Raw genomic sequence first — 22,450 nt, 5'->3', positions numbered from 1 at the left:
ATTCCGTTTAACTAGAGGTCACGTGGTTACCTGAGTGGGGAGCATGCCCTCGGCAAAGCACCAATATTATCTGATGAGATTTTAATTTGGGTGGCCGAGCGTTTTAACCTCTGGTGCGTGCCGACGATTTTTGGGTCAAATATGTGATAATTACCTCCCAGTCTATCTCAGTTCGAACAATACTAGACCAATGGAAGGAAAGGACAAACACGGACAGATTGGAAATCGACAAATAATTTATTAATAATAAAATAAATAAATGAAAAGAACCTTTTTATTTGCTGAGGTAAATAAAGAATTTCAAAGCAAAATCAATCAAAATGCCAGGAAAGAGACAAAGAGCAGAAGCTTAACGGGGGTTGACCTACTTACAGCTAAACACAGACAAGGGTACCCAACGGATCATTCCGGGGGAGGGAGGGGGAGAAAATCGTCTCGCTCACCAGAAAGTCGTCCGTGAAGCAAAAACGTTCTGAAATGTGTGTGTGCGTGTCATGTCTGTTGCCAGCACCCAGCTTTGTCGTACAGCCTCTCGCGGGGCAGCCTTGAACACCAGTCCACACGCTCGCTTGCCGAAGCTTTGGGCAGGACGAACCGTCTCGCTGTTGGCGCTGGCTAGACACCCACACGCGTGCTTCCTTCTCCTCTTTTGCGCGCCGACACCCGCTTCTTGCTCGCTTCACTCTTGTACCTCTTTCGTTCACGCTTTTTTATTATCTCAGAACATATATCTTTCTTCTTCAGAACATATCTCTCTCGCTTCAGAACGTATCGCTTTCGCTTTTTCCCCACTCTCAAAATGTATCTCCTCACAGAATGTCTATCTCGCTTCAGAACGTCCCTCTTTCACCTTTTCCTCTCCTCACAGATCGTCTCTCCTCACAAAACGTCTTTTTATATCTTCGGGGTGTCTCTACAGGGTGCTGTCCGCCCCAAGCTCACCCCACCCCACTGGGGCACGATTACCATGACGACCCGTGCGCTCTCAAAAAATGTGGGCGTCGGAGCTCGCGAAGGAATGTTGCTGAGGAAAAACGAGGGTGGGCCCTTTCCGTGAGGTGCCGTCCGCCCCAAGCACACCCCACCCCACTGGGGCACGGTTACCATGACGACCCGTACGCTCTCAAAAAAGGCGGGCGTTTGAGCTCGCAAAAGAACGCTGCTGAGGAAAAATGAGGGCGGGCTTCAGAGCTCGTGAAAGAAATGTGTGTGAACGTGTCTGTCATAAAGAAAAAAGCTTCCCATAAGAGAGGGGATCTATCCTTTACCCTTCTCAACGCATCACATTTAAGAACCCATTAGACATGAGGATGGGGCTAATCTGAACATGCATTTAAGGAAATAACTGTCTGAGGACCTGGATGTGTGGATGCATTCATCAGACTGGATTCGAAAATCCGTAACAATATTTAACAAATCATTGGTTATCATTCGACTAAAATTTAACTCTAAATAAAAAAAATTACCCCCGTGCGGGAGTGACGGTCATCTCTGCGAGAAAATATATAGCCTCCTGAAGGTAGGGCAGTTTTTGCAAACATTGAAGTCACGTGACGTGAAAACGAAAGCAAATATCGAAAATCCAGACTGACAAAATTTAGATATTGTCCCATAGATTCATATGCCACAATCAAATTCAAGATCGCTTGAGAAATGTAGGAGGAGACAGATTTTGAAAATCGTCATTTTCACATGAAAATCGTCATTTTCGCATTTTTTGCCAACTTTGAAGTCACGTGACACAAAAACCAAAGCGAATATCGAAAATCCGGCCTGATCAAAATTTAGATATTGTCCCATAGATTCATATGCCATAATCAAATTCAAGATCGCTTGAGAAATGGCGGAGGAGATAGAATTTGAAAATCGTCATTTTCACAACTTCAAAGGCCTCGTGACCTTGACCTTGACCTTCGGTGACCTTGAAAGTCATACCATCGTGTACGTCTCCTCGACCTCTATTAGGATCACTAATGACCAGATCTCCCGCTTCAACTTCATTGTGGACGGACTGACAGACAGACGGATCGTCACCTCTCCTCTCAACACCAATATTATTAGGTCATGCTCGAAGAGATGACCTAATAATATGACTCGTGAACTTTATATGAGTGCCAACACTCTTTCCCACCCTTCCAAGTTGGCGGTGATAGCCGACAAGCACCCTAACATTTGTACTTTTTAAAGCACATGTCTCCTACCTTCGTTTTACCCTCTCCAGCAAAGGTGGACGGGGGTTTACATATATATATATATATATATATATATATATATATATATATATATATATATATATATATATATATATATATATATATATATATATATATATATACAGTATATATCCCTGTTTGTTTGTGAGCAGAATATCTCAAATACAGGGTGCCCCACAGAAAACCAGGAAATTTGAGATTTTGAGATTTATTTTGCCGTATTTTACCATATCAATAAACTAACGTATAAATAAAGTGTATCTTTGTTTTACACTACATCTAAGTTTGCTTTTGTTTTGTTTTAAATAAACTGTACTAAATTTCCTGGTTTTCTGTGGGGCACCCTATAGTTATGGATGGATTTGGACAAAACTTGATGGACAGGTTGGGTGTGTGACAAAAACGAATTGATTAGATTTTGGTGAAGATTGAGATCTGAATTCTGGAATTATTTAAGTGATTATACGCAATTGAAAGATAGGGCCAAAAACAATATACAGTATAGCACAATATCTCAAAAAGTTATGGACGGATTATGACAAAACTTGGTGGATGAGTTGGGTAGGTGACAAGAACAAGCCGCTTAGATTTTAGTTCAGGTCTGGATGCAGATCTGGCCTATCAGTGGGATACAAAACATAAACTGTTAAGCCTGGCAGAGGTATGCACTCCAACGAGTGCAGTTCTAGTCCAACATTTCTCTTCAGCTTTTTAAGCTTAAATTCTTATAGTCGTTTCTTTGCATCACACAAAATGCTTTTTTCCTCAATTACTCCTACCCTTCTGTATGATCTTCACTTCCTGTAACCTCCACCACCCTCAACCCCTTCTCCCTTACTCTCTGTCTCTCCCTCCCCCCTACTCCCAACAGGCTCGACGTGAGGCAAGTGAAAACCCCACAGGTGGAGACCGGAACTCGGCCACAATGTTGGTCAGACATACAGTTGGCCGAGATGACTGGGGTGGGGTCGATCCCCAGAGACTTGCTCGCTCACTTAGCTTACCAGAAGACCTCACTCGGGTTTACAGAGATGATATCACAGTCACCGTGATTTATTTGGATCCGAATGGTTTCAATCGGCATCAATGATAACCATCAAGTATTACGAGCTTCATGTTCTGTTTTTTTCAGTGGTTGATACAAATTTTTACCTCGTCATTTGTCAAGTTCTCTTTGGTTGAAAGTCTTGAAATAAACTAACTTCTTCCATGCCTTGTTAAAGCCATCTGTGTCAAAAACACTGGCTGCCTAAGAGATTGTAGAAGTTGAACATACTTTGACATGTGTAGTGTGTGCAACACTGTAACTTTCATCAGCACCTTGTAAAGCTGTGACTTTGTGGTTCAGCAAAGCTTTATCTTGATATGCAGTTGAACATCTGTTTGCATGTTTGTTTGTTTTGTTTGCATTTGCACGTTATACTAGTGTTAGGTGTCAGGTGCATTTTTATGAAACTTTATGTTATTCCTGCATAGGTGAGATCAACTCGTTTTTGTTCGTGAGGTTGTTATTTATCGTGAGGTTGTTATTTATCATGTAGAAGTACGCGTTTCCTTAATTATCTTTGCAAGTTCTGACACAAAGCCGGGGATCCCTTTAAGGCCAATGCTGTACTCTTCAGCTTGGTTCTTGTGCCTTCCAGGCTCTATGAAAAGTCTTTTTTAATGCAAATGCAGCTTTATCTCAAATAAGGCTACATTTTGGTTAAATGAAGCAGTGGGGTATGCGTTAACATTTGGCTACATTTTGGTTAAATGAAGCAGTGGGGTATGAGAACATTTGGCAACATTTTGGTTAAATGAAGCAGTGGGGTATGAGTTAACATTTGGCCAGCTGTTGGTTAAATGAAGCAGTGGGTATGAGTTAACATTTTGCTGATGCCACTCTTGATGAAGAAAGAAGAAATATTTAAGAAGTGTGATAGCTGCAATTGTTGTATTTTGTCCAGGTTTCTCCTATGAACGAAAAAAACACACTTTGGCTTTCAGGTCATTTCGTGACATGCTACTCTGTATAGTTTCTGACATCACACCTGGTTTACAGCCGATTTGACTTCAATGTGATGATCCTGACCATTCTTGGCAAGAAAGAATAAATCAAAGTTGGATCCCTCCATTCAGGTGTTGTCTAAATTTACTCGACCTGTGCTGGTGCATGTTGGTATGTGGTTATTTATCCCAAACCATTTTTGGCAAAAAAAACGTGATTTTAATCAGCTTCGTCTGTTTGTCCGTCACGCTATCTTCTAAACTGTTGTGCATAAATTCACCAATCTTGGTAGATATGATCACCACATGTCAAGGTGCAAGAGCAGTTATTTTTGGCTCTGCCCCTTGGGGCCCTGAGGTGAGGTCAAAAGGTCAAAGACCAAAAAATGCAATTATGGCCACATTTAAAAACATTTTTGAAATGAAACTTTGTAGATGCAATCCGCATTGGAAGACGCATGAAAAAAAAAATTTCACGATTTTTTTTTTGAATTTGACCAAAATACCCCAGGGGTGGGGATTTTGGAAGTTGGGTCAATTGAGTTAAAACAGAAGATTAAAAAAAAACCTCTAAATTTGATATTTGGTTATTCCTGGTGGAGTCTTTTGCTCTCTTTCAACATTGCTTTAGGTGGGAAGCATGGGGATTTGTGATGACACGCCAACGACTTCGCCCGAGTTCCCTGCTTTCAGCATTTTAAAGTCTGCTATTTGATGTGTTTAAACAAAGACTGCTCCTTCTTTTTGTGTGTAATGAGCATTTGCTGTGATGAGTGCTTTTTAAGATCAACATTTCGCAGTGAAAACCCTTCTGACAAGTACAATCAGACTGAGTTCCTGTGACTAAGAAAGGTCTGAAATTGGCATTTACGCAAAATCCTTGTAATTGACGTTCTCGGTGTGCCCATCCACAGTTCAGACAGGCATTGATCCTGACTCCAAAGTTCTGTCCAACTTTCCTGTAGGTCTCATTGATGTGGCATTGCCTGGAGATAGTCTGACATCTCCTGCTTCAGATCATCCAGTGTGACAGAGTGGTTGGCGTAGACAGAGCCCTTGGAAGCCCCCCCAGAACCAGTAGTCCAGAAGGTTCAAGTCTGGGCTATGGGTTGCCCAGTCATGAGCGGTACCCAGGGCAACGAAGCGGTTTCTGAATAGCTGCCACAGGAATGTAATGGTGTCACCAGCTGTATGTGGGGGTGCACGATCCTGCATAAACCAGGTCATGCTGAGTTGGTTTGGGGTGACCTTTTTGACTAGATCATTATGGAACTTCTGGAGCACGACCCAGTAGCATTCACCGTTGATCGTCACCATCCTGCTGTTGTCGTTCTCAAACCAGTAAAGCCCTAACGTCCCCCATCTGGCATTGAAGGCACAGAAGCATGTGACCTAAGGCCTTTTCAGGTACCTCTTAGTGATCTTAGGTCGTTCTGCCCCCCAGAAAATGTTGTGGTTGTTGATGACACAGTTCAAGTGGAAATGGGCTTCATCACTGAACCAAATCAGGTTGATCCAGTTTGGGTACCGCTCTATCCTGTCACTGAGCCAGTTGCACTTATCAAGTCTCCTTCTCATGTTATCTTGACTCACTTTATGCCTAATAGAGATGATGTATGGGAAAAGCTTCAGTTCCTTAGTGAGGAGACACCAGGCTGATGTTGGTTTGATGCCTAGCTCCCGGGAGAGCCAGTGGTGAGACTTCTTGGGACTGTCCACTGCAGAATCCCGCACGGCGTCGATGTTGGCTTGAATCTTGGTTACTGATGCTGGCCTGCTACTGTTGCCCTTGCTCTGGTTGTGCACTGTACCCTTGTGCTCGAAATGCTTCACAATACGTTGAATGGCACAATTTGTGGGTCCATCACATGTTCTGAGGTCGTATTCCCGGCAGAACCTCCGACAGGTGTCTACATGTGATTTCCTTTCATACCACCGAACCACCACTTTTGTCTTCTGCTTCACTGTGAATGTCATAGTTGAGCTACGGAGCTAGAAATCCCAGGGAACAAATACCATGATAACACCACCAAACCCTGAAGAGAAAAACGGTATCGGTCAAAAAACCAAGAAATGGCAGCAAGTCAAAGTTGTGTCTATCTTTTTGAAACACCCTGTATTACCAAGACGAGAGAGATTTTTTGTCTGTCTGTGTCTCGCCATTTTTCTTCGAGATGGCCGAACGGATCTTTGTGCCGGGGAGTGTTTTAGACAAAAAAAACATTGGAGTTTTATTTATATTTGCTCTAGTCTCCAGTGCCGAAGCCTTTGTGGCTATATGTGAAAGGTAATAGTAAATGATCAACGGCCCCATTCCTTAGTGGGTGTAGGGAAGTGTTTTTGGCCCTCACAAGAAAATAGAAGAAAAAAAACCCCAAAATTTGATTTTTCCACAATGCCAATAGGATTAGAACAGCACCAGGCAACGCCGGGTACCCCTGCTAGTAAGTTATTAATCAATATCAGTCGTGTTGACACTGTATAGGAATTTAGTGAAGCCTCATCTGGAATATTGTGCAAAGTCTTGATCACTTACATCTGAGGATTGACAAAGCTGCCACAGAGAGGGTTCACCATGGGGAGGGGGGGGTATGAGACCAATTCCAGCTTTCGCCTGACCCAGCTGTGAGAGATGGCTGAAGGAGAAATGACTGTACATTACGAAGGAGGTGCTTACGACGGTGTCCGATGGCGATGTTTTAAGATTATGGACAAAATAGGTGAAGTGGAGTTTTTCAGCAGAGTGGACCAGAGGCCATAGCTTGAGGGTAAAGAAGATGAGAGGACAGTTTTATTAATTTAGTTTAGAGGACAGTTTAGAGGACAGAGAGTGGTTAATGTATGGAATCCATCCATCCATTGGGACCACACTCCTCAATGCAGAGCATTGGTGCTGCCTTAACAGTCTCCTTGGCTATTGGGCACAATCCTGGATGAGTCGCCACTCCGACACAGGATACCAACATGCTGGCACTCATTTTGCCGACTTCAGAAGGATGAGAGGCAGAGTCAACCCCACCGGGTATTAATTCAACAGCCAGGGGGGGATTTGAACTCAGGATTCTCAGATCCCAAGACCACTACCCTAACCATTAAGCCAACACCAGGCATAATGTATGGAATGATCTCCCCGGAAAGGTAGTGGTAGTCGTGGGATGGAATGGTTAAAATGGGAATTCGTTATGTACCTGCATGCATTGGATATTGAGGGGCACAGTATGGGATCATGAGGGGTATTGGCAGGACTTCTTGTTGGTGTAGGTGTGAGTTGTGTCATGTGTAGATAGGCGACCGAACCTCGAGTTGGTGCAGTGCAGGCATGATGGGCCGAATGGCCTCCTCTGTGCATTGGGGGCAGGGTGGGTTTTCATCGAGCTACGAAGGGAAATCAGGCAAACTGACGAAGTATTTTCCTGATTACAAGAATTTTTAAATACTACTCTTTATTGCAAATAATTGCAAAAGCCGCTTTAAAATACACTCGTGTACAAACTGCTGTCTAAACAATGCAGGGAAATGGTTTACAATTTTAAGTCCAGTTGTTGTAATCCATGACGGTGTAATCCGTAGCAGTAGCAAGTTTACGCTTTATATCGAGGGTACATCAAAATTCCATTACAAAGGGTATTCATCGAGCTACGAAGGGAAATCAGGCAAACCGACGAAGTGTTTTCCTGATTACAAGAATTTTAAAATATTAATCTTTATTACAAATAATTGCAAGAGCTGCTTTAAAATTTAAGTCCAGCTGTTGTAATCCTTGACGGTGTAATCCGTAGCAGTAGCAGGTTTACACTTTATATCGATGGTACATCAAAATTCCATTACAAAGGGTATTTTTTAAATCATGTAATCAGGAAAATGGTTTATGGGTTAGTCTGAGTACATTCTGGTTCATGACTACCTCTGGATTTTTAAACTTACAAACTGTGAAGGCGCTTATAATATTCCTGTACAGACGATTTATATATACACATATATATATATATATATATATATACATACATATACAATATAATATGTTTTAACATAAAACCTGTCTTCATAAACTGCACAACACTAAAAAAAAAAAAAAAAAAAGTTTTATTTTTATTGATGGGTTGCTCGTGACATTTGAAGACCAACAGGCCAACACATTTAACAGCAGCATTTCTGGACTCGTACCTCGTTACAAAGCTTTGACGACAGCACAACTTCCGTGTCACGGCCGGTTAATCAGACATGTTAGCGGACCGAGTGGCCCAGCTTTGTTATTCGCGCTATTCGCAACTTCCTCGCCAAGGGAAGCCGCGGACTGGTCGCGAATGGACCCTTCTTGCAGCGATCGTGTTGGACCGCGGAGGAGGTGAGTGTGGGGAAACTTGGATCGGGAATGAATCGAGAGGGATGCAGCTTTCGAGAAGAAGAAGAAGAAGAGGAGGAGGAGGGGGAGGAGGAAAACTTCTTCTTCCTCTTATCCTCCTTCTTCCTCTTATCCTTCTTCTTCCTCTTATCCTTCTTCTTCCTCTTATCCTTCTTCTTCCTCTTATCCTTCTTCTTCCTCTTATCCTTCTTCTTCCTCTTATCCTTCTTCTTCCTCTTATCCTTCTTCTTCCTCTTATCCTTCTTCTTCCTCTTTTCCTTCTTCTTCCTCTTTTCCTTCTTCTTCCTCTTTTCCTTCTTCTTCCTCTTTTCCTTCTACTTCTACTTCTACTTCTACTTCTACTTCTACTTCTACTTCTACTTCTACTTCTACTTCAACTTCAACATCCCCTCATTCGTCTCAACAGCCATACCACATGTGGTGCTTCATGATGTGTAAATGAAATGGCGCGTTGTGGAATGGTAGTCGGCGTTTAACACTAAAACCAAATCGCCATATTCTCCACTTTTAAGACCAGTTACCGCATGATTGAGAGACCTATCCCAATGTTGGGATGGTACGATAAAGAAAAAATGGCTGTCTATTGAAATGTGTACAAAATGATATGCTTTGAAGCTACCACAGAGTGAAGGCAGACAAGCATTTAAATAAATGGCGTACCTCATGTTCTCTAACGTTTTTCGTCATTAAGAAGAATTAAAAATACACCAAAAATGCATCGCTGAAGTACCAGAGAAAGAGATCGCAAGATGGTCGTTTTGTTCATCCTCACAATGTTGATGAACGTCACCGTCGTGCCGAGCACAATGACGGCTGAAGCAATTCCAACGATTTCAACTGAAGGAAGCGTCTCTCTCTCTATCTCTCTATCTCTATATCTATATCTATATCTATATCTATATCTATCTCTCCATCTATATCTATCTCTCTATCTATATCTATCTCTCCATCTATATCTATCTCTCCATCTATATCTATCTCTCCATCTATATCTATCTCTCCATCTATATCTATCTCTCTATCTATATCTATCTCTCCATCTATATCTATCTCTCCATCTATATCTATCTCTCTATCTATATCTATCTCTCCATCTATATCTATCTCTCCATCTATATCTATCTCTCCATCTATATCTATCTCTCCATCTATATCTATCTCTATATCTATATCTATATCTATATCTATATCTATATCTATATCTATATCTATATCTATATCTATATCTATATCTCTCTCTATCTCTCTATCTATATCTATCTCTCCATCTATATCTATCTCTCCATCTATATCTATCTCTCCATCTATATCTATCTCTCCATCTATATCTATCTCTCCATCTATATCTATCTCTCCATCTATATCTATCTCTCCATCTATATCTATCTCTCTATCTCTCTCTCTCTCTCTCTATCTATCTCTCTCTCTCTCTCTCTCTCTCTCTCTCTCTCTCTCTCTCTCTCTATCTCTCTCTATCTCTCTCTCTCTCTCTCTATCTATCTCTCTTCAACAGATGGTGGTATGGAATCCAAGGGCAACTCCACTCTAGGATTGAATCTCCTCCTCAGAATGGCTTGTTAAATCTCCTCGGCCTCCTCTACTCTCGTGGACAACATGTGGCTCTCTCTACGGAATCCTTCAATCTCCTCTTCCTGTCAAGGCTGTAGAGTACCCCAAGGCAGTGTTCAAGGGCCAATCTTATTCTGAATCTTCATCAATGATTCTCTGGAAAAAAAACCTCTTTAATCTATTTGTTGGTGACTCAACACTCTGCCATGATATAATCTCTCATCCTTATGACAAATGGGCAGCAGCCTCTTCCCTCTTCTCAGACCTTGACAAAATCACAAACAGGTCAAACACTTGGAATGTGTCTTTCAATCATGAGAAATCTCTCACTCCTTCACTCTCTCACTCTCCGTACAGCAAATCCTCCCACATACTGTCACAACAACCCTCTCGAAGACGTTCAGTCGCTCAAGCTCTTGGGTTTCAGTTTCAGCCATGATCTCTCCCGGGTAAGCCACATTTCAAAGTTGGCCTCCAAAGTCAGATGCCGACTCTGTCAGGCAAAGTCCTTCCATGGTACACCTGAACTGACGAGCCTTTGATCCGCAGCTTGATGGAGTACAGCTCTCCCCTCTGGACTGGCTCCCCTGCCTCACATCTTTCTCAGCTTGACGTTGTGGAAACCAAGGCTTTCAAGATCATTGGAATCTCTTGATGAAGCTGAATCTATAGGCCTTTTACTTTGTCATTGCCGAAAGGTCGTCGGTCTCTCGGTCTTCTTCCACGTAATTTCTGGTCTTGCACCCTCTGCCCTCTCCGTGCTCTCCCCCACCCCCTCCCCAAGTATCTACAAGGACATACGTGGTCCACCCCCTCCTCGTGAAACTGCCTAAATCCAGAACCACTGTTCACCACCACTTTTATTTCTCTTTTCCCACCTGTGGAGCCACGTTCCACACTCTTCAGTCTCATTCTTCCCGACAGCTGCTCACAAACTACCAGGTTGGTCGATGGCCCATTGAATTCTATCCCAAGTTTCGTCAGAATTCCTCATCCAAAACCGTGATCTTTTTATACCCGTGAACCCCCCCCCCCCAATACCTCCCAAAGTTTTATTAATGTATCCATGTTGTCCACCCCTTATGTTCTCCCCTAGCCCTCATTGTTACCTGTGACCCTTGTTTATCCACCTCCATCTACCTTCTCCCTCTGCCCTGCTCTTGGTGTTTCCCCTTTTTCCTGCTGTTCACTTTGTTACATTGTGTACTGCTCTGTTTTGTGTCATAGCTCTTCTATGAGCCGAGACCATGTCTACAAAAAAACTAATTAATACACACAAAACGCACTGAAGTGATCTCACGTTGACATGACGATGCACAGCCTGGTTTTACACTACCGCAGAATATAGCCGTGAAGATGGCACAGTGTTTTGCCTGTCTGTCTGTCTGTCTTTAGGTGCAGGATATCTCAAAAAGTTGTGGACGGACGCAGATGAAATTTTGTCGATGGGTTCGGTGTGTGACAAGGACAAACTGATGAGATATTGGTGAAGATCCGGACCGCATCTGACTATAATATTTTAAAGTAATTCTTCACCATTTAGCGAAACGGCCAAAAAGGATATCATATTATACAGCACGATATCTCAAAAAGTTGTGGACGGATTCAGACAAAGCCTGGTGGACAGGTTGGGTGTTTCGCAAGGATGAATGGCTTCGATTTTGGTGAAGATCTGATTCCGGATCGAGATACGATAATTATTTAATTTGGAAAATGATTCTTCACCATTGAGAGATTGGGGCCAAAAACGATACAGTACTGTGTCGCATGATATTTCAAAAATGTATTGGGCCCAATATGTTCTCGTGGATCAAGCATTACGTGGTGAAGGTATGTGTTCTACCGAGTACCCCTCTAGTTTTCCAAGGGATCATTGATCAACTTCCATATCGTGGGCAAGAACTCTTTTAATTGTTATAATGAATGACGGACCTGGATGGGTCCATAGACAAAATCGGCAACTACAGAAAAATGAAATATAATTATTTTGTTGAAGTGCCCTCTGGTCCATTATTGCTCATGAGGAGGAGGGGGAATTGTGGCTTAGTTTGTCTTGTGCCCTGAGGACACGCATTTTTGTAAGAATCGGCCTTTGACATGCTTCATGATTGCCGGGAAAAGGCCCGTGTTCATGGTGCTGGTTATAAGTGATAAACAAATCTAATGTTGGCGATGGATATCAGAAAATTTCTTCAATGTCAAACTCAGAGTTCCAATCCAATCCAATTCCCAGATGAAAAAAATCCGACTTTGCACAGCCTGCAGCTACTGATAGTGACGCAAACTGTGACTCTGGTAAGGGCCTGCTTAAACTGTACACACTTGTAGATCTACAAGCCGGTAGGCGACATGGGTGGTCGCTACATAATTGCATACTAGTCATACAGTTTTTGACGGATCGGGCTGAAATTTTTTGACAGAGGTTGATTATAGTGCGCATAAAAGCCTGGAAGCCGATTATTATTTTTTTTTTCGAAAAAATTGATTTTTTATGATTTTTCAAGTTTCAAAGTCCCGTTGCTAGGCAACGATGCTCAAAAGCATACCACTCGATCCTGGTATGAACCTACCTGTCAAGTTTCATCAAAATCGGTTGACTCCTCTGGCCTCCAGAGCTGTCCATTACATACAAACAAACAAACATACAAACATACACACAGACGGAAAAAGTGAAAATAAGGGTACTCGAGCGACCACCCAACAAGCCGGTAGGCGACATGGGTGGTCGCCATATAATTGCATACTAGTCATACAGTTTTTGATGGATCGGGCTGAAAATTTTTGACAGAGGTTGATTATAGTGCGCATAAAAGCCTGGAAGCCGATTTTTGATTTTCGAAAAAATAATTTTTTTGGATTTTTCAAAAATTTCAAAGTCCAGTTGCTAGGCAACGGTGGTGTCCATAGCAACGGTGCTCAAAAGCATAGAACTAGATCCTGGTATGAACCTACCTGTCAAGTTTCATCAAAATCGGTTGACTCCTCTGGCCTCCAGAGCTGGCCATTACATACATACAATCACAAACAAACATACATACATACAAACATAGACAGATGGAAAAAGTGAAAATAAGGGTATCCAGCGACCACCCAATAAGTCTACATGCTGTATACATGTACTACACAATGATCAATTTAGTGATGAGCAATACGAAGGGCTCATTTCAGGCATGAGCAAATAGCATACTGGCAAAGGGCGAGAGTTGGCTGATATGATGGAGAGAAGAAAGGTGGACATACTGTGTGTGTACAAGAGACCAAGTGGATGGGGAGTAAGGCTAGGAGCATTGGAGGTGGTTTCAAACTGTTCTACCATGGTGTGGATGGGAGGAGAAATGGTGTCGGGGTAATCCTGAAGGAAGATTATGTCAAGAGGGTATTGGAGGTGAGGAGAGTGTCGGACCAAGTGATGAGTGCGAAGTTGGAAATTGAACGGGTGATGATGAATGTCATCAGTGCATACGCCCCACATATGGGGTGTGAGATGGAGTATAAAGAAGATTTCTGGAGTGAATTAGATGAAGTGGTGGAGAGTGTATCCAACGATGAAAGAGTGGTGATTGGAGCAGATTTCAATGGACATGTTGGGGAAGGGAATAAAGAGGATGAGGAGGTGATGGGGAGGTACGGTCTCAACAAGAGAAATGTGGAAGGGCAAATGGTGGTAGAGTTTGCAAAAAGAATGGAAATGGCAGTGGTAAATACGTATTTCAAGAAGAAGGAGGAACACAGGATGACATACAAGAGTGGAGGAAAGTGCACACAGGTGGATTACATCTTAAGTAGGAGATGTAACCTGAAAGAGATTAGAGACTGTAAGGTTGTGGCAGGGGAGAGTGTAGCTCGACAGCATCGATTGGTGGTCTGTAGGATGACTTTAGAGGTGAGGTTGAGGAAGAGAGTGAGGGCTGAACCAAGGACCAGATGATGGAAGCTGAAGGAGGAAGACTGTTGCGTGAAATTTAGGGAGGAGGTGAGACAGGCGTTGGATGGTGGTAAAGATGGGTGGGATGATTGGGCAACGACAGCAGAAGTTGTGAGGGAGATAGCTAGGAAGGTACTTGGTGTGACATCTGGACAGAGGAAGGAAGATAAGGAGACTTGGTGGTGGAATGAGGAAGTACAGGAAAGTATAAGGAAGAAGGGGTTGGCGAAAAAGAAGTGGGATAGTCAGAGAGATGAAGAAAGTAGGCAGGAGTACAAGGAGTGGCGTCGAAAGGCAAAAAGAGAGGTGGCAAAGGCCAAGGAAAAGGCACATGACGAGCTGTATGAGAAGTTGGATACAAAAGAAGGGGAAAAGGATTTATACCGATTGGCAAGGCAGAGGGACCGAGCTGGGAAGGATGTGCTGCAGGTTAGGGTGATAAAGGACGCAAATGGGAATGTGCTGACGAGCAAGGAGAGTGTGTTGAGAAGGTGGATGGAGTACTTTGAGGAGCTGATGAATGAAGAAAATGAGAGAGAGAAGGTTGGAAGAGGTGGAGATAGTGAATCAGGAAGTGGGGTGGATCAGTAAGGATGAAGTGAGGACTGCTATGAAGAAGATGAAAAGTGGAAAGGCGGTTGGCCCAGATGGTATACCAGTGGAGGCATGGAAGTGCTTGGGAGAGATGGCAGTGGGGTTGTTAACCAGATTGTTTGATAAAGTCTTGGAAAGTGAAAGGATGCCGGAGGAGTGGAGATTAAGTGTACTGGTTCCGATTTTCAAGAATAAGGGTGATGTGCAGAGCTGTGGAAATTACAGAGGGATAAAGTTGTTAAGCCACACCATGAAGTTGTGGGAAAGAGTAGTGGAAGCGAGGTTGATAGGAGAGGTGACGATCTGTGAGCAGCAATATGGGTTTATGCCAGGAAAGAGCACCACTGATGCGATGTTTGCTTTGAGAATGTTGATGGAGAAGTATAGGGAAGGCCAGAAGGAGTTACATTGTGTGTTTGTGGATTTAGAGAAAGCTTATGATAGGGTGCCAAGAGAGGAGCTATGGTATTGTATGAGGAAGTCGGGAGTGGTGGAGAAGTATGTGAGGATCGTGCAGGATATGTATGAGGACAGTGTGATAGCGGTGAGGTGTGCGGTAGGAATGATGGACCGGTTTAAGGTTAAAGTGGGATTGCACCAAGGATCGACTCTGAGCCCTTTCCTATTTGCAATGGTGATGGACAGGTTGACGGATGAGATCAGACTGGAGTCTCCATGGACTATGATGTTCGCGGATGACATCATGATCTGTAGGGAGAGTAGGGAGCAGGCTGAAGTGAGCCTTGAGAGGTGGAGGTACGCACTGGAGAGAAGGGGAATGATAGTCTGTCGGAGCAAGACGGAGTACATGTGCGTAAATGAGAGGGAGGGTGGTGGTATGGTGCGGTTGCAAGGAGTTGAGGTGGGGAAGGTGGATTGGTTTAAATACTTGGGATCAACTGTCCAAAGTAACGGAGAGTGTGGGAGAGAAGTGAAAAAGAGAGTGCAGGCAGGATGGAGTGGGTGGAGAAGAGTTGCAGGAGTGATTTGTGACAGAAGGGTAGCTGCAAGAGTGAAGGGGAAAGTATATAAGACGGTAGTGAGACCAGCTATGTTGTATGGTTTGGAGGCGGTGGCACTAACAATAAGACAGGAAGCGGAGCTGGAGGTGGCAGAGTTAAAGATGCTGCGATTCTCGTTGGGCGTGACGAGAATGGATAGGATAAGAAATGAGTATATTAGAGGGACAGCGCAGGTAGGACGGTTTGGAGACAAAGTGAGAGAGGCGAGATTGAGATGGTTTGTACATGTGCACAGGAGGGAAACGGAGTATATCGGGAGAAGGATGTTGAAGATGGAGCCGCCAGGCAGGAGGAGAAGAGGAAGGCCAAAGAAGAGGTTCATGGATGCGGTGAGGGCGGACATGCGGGTGGTTGGAGTGTCAATGGAAGATGTGGAGGATAGAGCGAAATGGAGACGATTGATCCGCTGTGGCGACCCTTAACGGGAGCAAGCCGAAAGAGGAGGAGGAGAAGGAGGAAGAAGAAGAAGATATATATATATATATATATATATATATTGTTATGGTTGTGTAAATTCACAGATCACCATTCAAGTTCCCCGAAGATCAGTTATGTCGATAAGTGTGTGTTCCAGGTTCGATTTTCCCACCAATGTATAACGGGAATTATTCATGTGCCGGGTTGTGCATCTTCAGTTAGCCGTTATTCTGTCTCTATTTTTTATTTTAAAACAATAACAACAACAACATTTGTAACAACAACGACAACCCACGGCTGCGTTTTACGGTGATCTCCAACACGGCCGCGTTTTTACGGTGATCTTTAACACGGCTGAAACGTCTAAAACGGCCGCGTTTGACGGCAAGATCAGATCAAAACGGCGAGAGGGGCAGAGCCAGCTGGGGGTGAAGGGTCGAAGGTGAAAGAGCGAGCACCCCCCCCCCCTCTCGAACCCGATAAAGAGCAGTGCTGGAACGCCGAGAAGCCAGTTGTTGTTGGAGTGTTGGAGTCTGGGGAGTCCAGTTGAGTTGGAAGTTGGGAAGTTGGGCCAAGTGAGCCACGCGGCCCAGCCATGAGACCATGCAAGGGCACGAGTGAAAATGGGAGTGCAAGGCCCAAATTTGTAAGGACGCCAACATGGGCGATGAGAATCTTGGTTGGTAGAACCAATAGTTTAAGCGACAGGTGCTTTTGGAAAGCCCTGGGGTAGTTTAAGGTTAATAAATGTGAGGGTAGATAGGGAAGTGTACCCCTCCACACCATCCATCCCTTCGCTTTCGCTGGGCCGTGAGACCCACCTTGGGTAAAAAGATCACTGAAATCTTAGGAGGCCATTCTGAGGCTTGAATTGGGCCTCGACACAGGACGGGGAGCATAAGGTTCTGAGTTTGCAGAAGGGGAGCCCTCCCTTATTCCCCTCCAGGAAGGGAACGTAGGGGTTGGGAGTAGGCTAGGGTGACGATAGGTTTGCCGGACAGAGACAATAAAGGGGGTTAGGGAGACGATTTATAAAAGGAAAGATAAAAAAATATGATGGCCTAAATTTGGTTTTGCAAACTAAGGGAGTTGGTATGGACAGAGACAGGCAAAGGCGATAGGTTGGGAGGGAGACAGGGTGGGTCCGAGCCCGCCTTCAGACCGGCCGGCACCACCGCACTCCCTCCACAAACCTCCAGAACGAGAAAAGAGGCCGGCCATCTTCGTATGCCGGCCTGCTTGTGCTACAGCGGCCTGTTCCAGCCTTGCCATGCCTTGTCTGCCTGCCTCTGCCTTGACCCCATGCCTGCTAGCCCTTGTGTTTGTGTTTGCCCCTGTTCCATCTATTACCATGTGCGCCAGGATCATCGCGCAAGTTGCAAGGACTGCACTGAAGGCAGCCGCACACGGGGACTGCATTGGTGCAGCCCGTGCACCGTTTGTGTTTGCTTGCGTCAACTGCGTTCATTTCATTGGGGGAGGCCTGGGACTGCATTGGGCAGCCGGCTACCTCCCTGTGCTGGTGTTCACTGCTCGACTGCGTTCATTTCAAGGGGGGGCCTGGGACTGCATTGGGCAGCCGGCTACCTTCTTGTGTTCAGTCCTGCATTTATTACATGAGCCAGAGACTACATTTGGGCAGCCTGGCTCCCTGCTTCAAGAATGGCCTGTGGGATGGCATATGGCATGCCGGGTTGGGGTGAGTTGCCTCCAGCAGCTGAAGACATGAAAAAGGTTCTGTGACAGACAACGGGGCCTTTTGAGCAGGCCCCGAAGACATCCGACCTTCAGCTGCGGAGCGCTCACCCTCATATACTGAATAACTTTGCCATGCCCTTTTTCACCACAGAGTCCATCAGTCCTGGGCCATGGTTTCGTGTAAAATGTATAAAGTGAAGTTAAGGTAAAATTGTAAATAAGTTTTGCTCCCCCTGCATGTCTGTCATAGCGCCGGCAATTGTAGTCAAGTCGTCTGTATGAGTGAGTTTGTTTCGTTAGTTACACAGCCCATAGGTTATTTACTTTTGGGATACGGATACACCAAATGTCGCACTCAGGGATCCGAAGGTAAATCGTACTAGGGGAGAACTTACACATGAAGGCACACGAAAATTTGACGACTCGGGACGAGTCTGTAAAAAGGGGAGGGGCAGTGTTACGGTTGTGGAAATTCATAGATCACCATTCAGGTTCCCCAAAGATCAGTTATGTCGATAAGTGTGTGTTCCAGGTTAGATTTCCCCACCAATGCATTACGGGAATTATTTGTGTGCCGGGCTGTGCATCTTCAGTTAGCCGTTATTCTGTCTCTCTCTTTTATTTTAAAACAACAACAATAACAACAACATCGTAATAACAATAACAACAACGACAACCCACAGCCGCGTTTTACGGTGATCTCCAACACAGCCGCGTTTTTATGGTGATCTCTAACACGGCCGCGTTTGACGGCAAGATCAGATCAAAATGGCGAGAGGGGCGGAGCCAGCCGTGGGTGATGGGTCGAAGGTGAAAGAGCAAGCACCCCCCGAACCCGATAAAGAGCCATGCTGGAATGCCGAGAAGCCAGTTGTTGTTGGAGTGTTGGAGTCCGGGGAGTCCAGTTGAGTTGGAAGTTGGGAAGTTGGGCCAAGTGAGCCACGCGGCCCAGCCATGAGACCGTGCAAGGTCACGAGTGAAAATTGGAGTGCAAGGCCCAAATTTGTAAGGACGCCAACACGGGCGACGAGAATCTTGATTGGTAGAACCAATAGTTTAAGCGATGATATGCATGGATATGTTGGATGTTGGGCTTGAGTTGGGCTGGGCGGTTGGAGAGAGTCTGGAGTCTGGAGTTCGTGGCTTGCGGTTGGCGGTGAGAGTGGAGAGATGCCCCGTTGGGAGCTGGAGAGTTCGGAGTTCGGGCAGTTGGTTCGCTGGGGGTACGCCGGCACAACGAGAAGGCCTGAGGTGAGACCCATTCACTCCTCCAGCGCATCGTCGGCTAGACCAGGCCGCAGTGGGGGGCGGCCGACTAAGGGAGCCAGTTGGAGCTCGGGGGTCCGGTCAAAGACACCGAGGGTCGCCGGACCAGGACCCAGCGAGTCAGCAAGAGGGTGGCCAGGTAGCCTGCTTGGTCTCTCGGAGCCCCTTTGGTCATCCCGCCTCCGAGCAATTATAAAGGCTCACGAGCCTGGTTCTTTCTTTCTTTCTTGGGTTTTGCATGAAAGTCTGTGGCGCCTTGTCCCTAAGTAGATCTGATTAAGTGCATGTACATAATAAATAGACATCGGCTGTAGGTTTTTGCTCGTGTCTTGTCCCCATCCCCCCATTCATTGCATATGTGCATGTGAAATAAATACCCCCATTGTTTGAATGTTAACCTGCTCGTTGTGTCACTTTCTGCCATTGACTGCCATGATGCGTTCGGAATTTTATCTGGCTGATTATAAGCGGATAAAACGTACATCTGGTCTGACGGGGCTTGGCGATATAAAACCGCTCGGCAATCGCATTCGGAACGAGCTGCTTAAGCGGCTCGTTTTTGTGCAGGCTCTGTCGAGGTATAAACTCCCGGCATTTCTGTCTGCGCGAATAATTAGGTACATCGACAATTCGGCGATCGACCCTGCAGCATGTGGACAGAAGATTTGGCTGGTTTATGGTGTGTTAAAAAACACCCGTAGCTGGGTTTCGGCGTTGATCCGGAAGCTGCGACGAGATTGCCACATTCGGTGGGGGCGTGCGGCCGCAATTGAGCTAAAGGCGGTCGGCCGCACGCCGGAGTGGCGGAAATCAACAACAATATATATACATGTAAAAAACACTTCCCACACTCCTCTAGCCAAAGAAGCTGCATAAAGTAACCCAAGAAGGCCCACACAAGGTAAGCGCTTTGCTGTCTCAAACCCTTCCCAGAGTTCCTCCGCAGCTATAAAGACATTCACAAATAGTACACACATGAGAATCCCAATGCTATACACCCCCCTCAGCTGCCGGACCGGATTCATCACTAATTGGCGAATAATCAGCGACAATACAGACAGCAGTGCATACCATTGAGGCTCTCAAGCATGTACCACATTTGCATGTGGTTCATGCTTGGGAGCCTCATGGCCAGAGGAGTGTGGGAGGGGTCAATTATTTATATAATCCTAGCCACCTGGGTTTAGTTGATTTGGTGAGAGTTGGAGAGGAGTTTGAGACCATACTCTGCGCAGAGCGTTGGTTCTGCTTAAGCAGTCTCCTTGGCAATTGGGCACAATCCTGGATGGGTCGCCCCTCCGACACAATATACCAGCATGCTGGCACTCATTTTGCTGACCTCGGAAGGATGACAGGCCCAGTTAACCCTACCTGGTATTAATTCAACAGCTCAGCGGGATTTTAACTCAAGACCCTAGGATCCAAAGCCCGAACCATTAAGCCAACACCAAGCATATTTGGTGAGAGCTGATTGGCTATTCCCTCCATTCACGGGTGAGAGATGTGGGTGGATCTTTCTTTAATATATATATATATATATATATATATATATATATATATATATATATATATATATATATATATATATATATATATATATATATATATATATATATATATACGTTTTACATACATATATCGAAAAATATGGCATAAGATTGAATATCTACATGTGTGGCATATACTGTATATACATATCTATCAACATATGGCATAACATTGGAGTGGTTTGGATTGTACATTTTTAAAGAAGAAGAAAGGTGCTTCCAATCAAAAGTAAATTACATCTACTCCGCTGATTTGAACAATACGCAATCTTGAGCAGACTCGGTCTCAGGCGATGTTTCACCAGTTTCACACCAGGTTTCCTCAGGCCAATTGAGGAAGCCTGCTGTATTTGATGTCATGGCAATCCAGAAAAGGATTGTGGTGTTGTATTGTGGTGTCATTCCTTCCTTCTTGTCCTTCTTTCTTGTTTGGTTGTTTTTGGGGGATTCTGCATGCCCAACATGTTTTCATTTTTATTTTTTCTGACTTGTATAAAGGCAGTTTTTGCTGTCACCTACATTTATATCTCAGGCCGAAAGGTGCAAGGCTTTAAAGGGGTACATATTTATGACATACACATGGGATAGATGGAGGGCAAAATTCATTTCGTCCTTTGTGTGCAGCATGTGCCGCCCGGTTTCCATCAGCATCGTTGCTGGAAGCGCGGCCGTGTCGTTGATGGACTGCCACATATAGGTGAGAGCAAGAATTTGGAATTTGTTCAAGGTGCTGGTGATGTGATAAATGTTTCAACAGAATCCAAGTGGTCATAGGTTTTTAACTGAAGAATAGGTCGGCACAGCGATCATGAGATAAAGTGAGTGCCCATTACAATGAAACATCTGTCAGAAAAGGAGAGGAATCAAATAATTGGATACCTTCAAGCAGTGTTTTCAATTCGCTGTGTTGCAAGGCTCGTTAACATGAGAAGAGGAAGTATTTATGACCTCAAGACGTCAAGCCACTGGATGAACAAGAGATGCGTGAATAAATAAATGTCCCAGGATAATGAGTCTCACTCAGGACCAATTCATTAGCACGACCCATCTGCCCAGACACACTCTCTGGACCTTGCCTTGATAAGGTTCAACATCGCCTTGAGGGGTCTTAATTATGCAAGGATCCGTGCTTGTCATTTTGTTCAATGTTCAAGACTTGCACCGTGACGTATCCAAGCACGCTTATCAGCATGTCTGATGGATACAGAGGCAATGGGCAAGTGTTGTGTTTAGTGACTAATCCAGGTTGCTCCAGTCTGTGTCTCGGAAGCCGCAAATTGTGGACGTGGAAGTGTCATGACGATGTGGGGTGCTATTGCTGAAACGTTTCACACCATCTTGATCCGTATCCATGGCAATCTGACAGCAGATCGATACAGCAACATGTTTTGCCTACCTTTCAACAACATGGTCCAGGGATCATCATTATGCATGCTGATGCTCCTGCTCACAGGGCCATTAGACCAAGGCACTTTCTTGTCGATGCCAATGTTAATCTCATGACACCCTGGTCTTGCCATTTCGCCAGATTTGAAGTTCACGTGACACCCTGCCCAAGTGAACACCTTTGTGATATCATTGATTGCAGTGTTCAAAACTTGCCAAGCCAGCCACAGATCCTCGATGGGCTGGATCGGGTGTGGAGTGCCATTCCCCAGGCTCAGATTTGAGTGTTCATACCGTCAATGTGACGACGGTGCAATGCAGCAATTGCTACCAGAGGTGAACATACCCGGTATTGAGATTGTCACTTCCACGTTGGATCCCGGTGCAAAAACATTCACCACAACTCGGTATTACGTGATTCGTTCACAACGAAATGGACCTGAAATTATTCATCAGTTATC

General features: G+C 44.7%; 2 protein-coding genes across 9 annotated transcripts in view; both read left to right on the top strand.

Annotated features, from left to right (window-relative positions):
* LOC147028111 (pyruvate dehydrogenase [acetyl-transferring]-phosphatase 1, mitochondrial-like) overlaps positions 1 to 4,329 on the top strand; it is a 55,432-nt gene extending 51,103 nt beyond the window's left edge. For all 3 annotated transcript variants that reach the window (XM_085878175.1, XM_085878176.1, XM_085878174.1), the window contains one exon: positions 3,085 to 4,329. In XM_085878175.1, coding sequence (XP_085734301.1) covers positions 3,085 to 3,303 — 219 coding nt within the window. In that variant the 3' untranslated portion in view covers positions 3,304 to 4,329. The remainder of the gene's footprint in view (positions 1 to 3,084) is intronic.
* A 3,987-nt stretch (positions 4,330 to 8,316) lies between these two features.
* Positions 8,317 to 22,450, top strand: part of ADAT1 (adenosine deaminase tRNA specific 1) — a 47,613-nt gene continuing 33,479 nt past the window's right edge. For 3 of the 6 annotated variants that reach the window (XM_085878178.1, XM_085878180.1, XM_085878177.1), the window contains exon 1: positions 8,317 to 8,547. In XM_085878178.1, coding sequence (XP_085734304.1) covers positions 8,424 to 8,547 — 124 coding nt within the window. In that variant the 5' untranslated portion in view covers positions 8,317 to 8,423. Of the gene's footprint in view, positions 8,548 to 21,227; positions 21,301 to 22,450 lie in introns of all 6 variants that reach the window. The other 3 variants (XM_085878182.1, XM_085878181.1, XM_085878183.1) reach the window with 2 other exon arrangements.

This window comes from Eptatretus burgeri, chromosome 4 (genome assembly GCF_056783735.1).
Source record: "Eptatretus burgeri isolate ZD-2024b chromosome 4, Ebu_testis_v1, whole genome shotgun sequence".
NCBI classification, from domain to species: Eukaryota; Metazoa; Chordata; class Myxini; order Myxiniformes; family Myxinidae; genus Eptatretus; species Eptatretus burgeri.
Note: the sequence above shows the minus strand (reverse complement) of the source record. Positions and strands in the feature narration are given on the sequence as shown.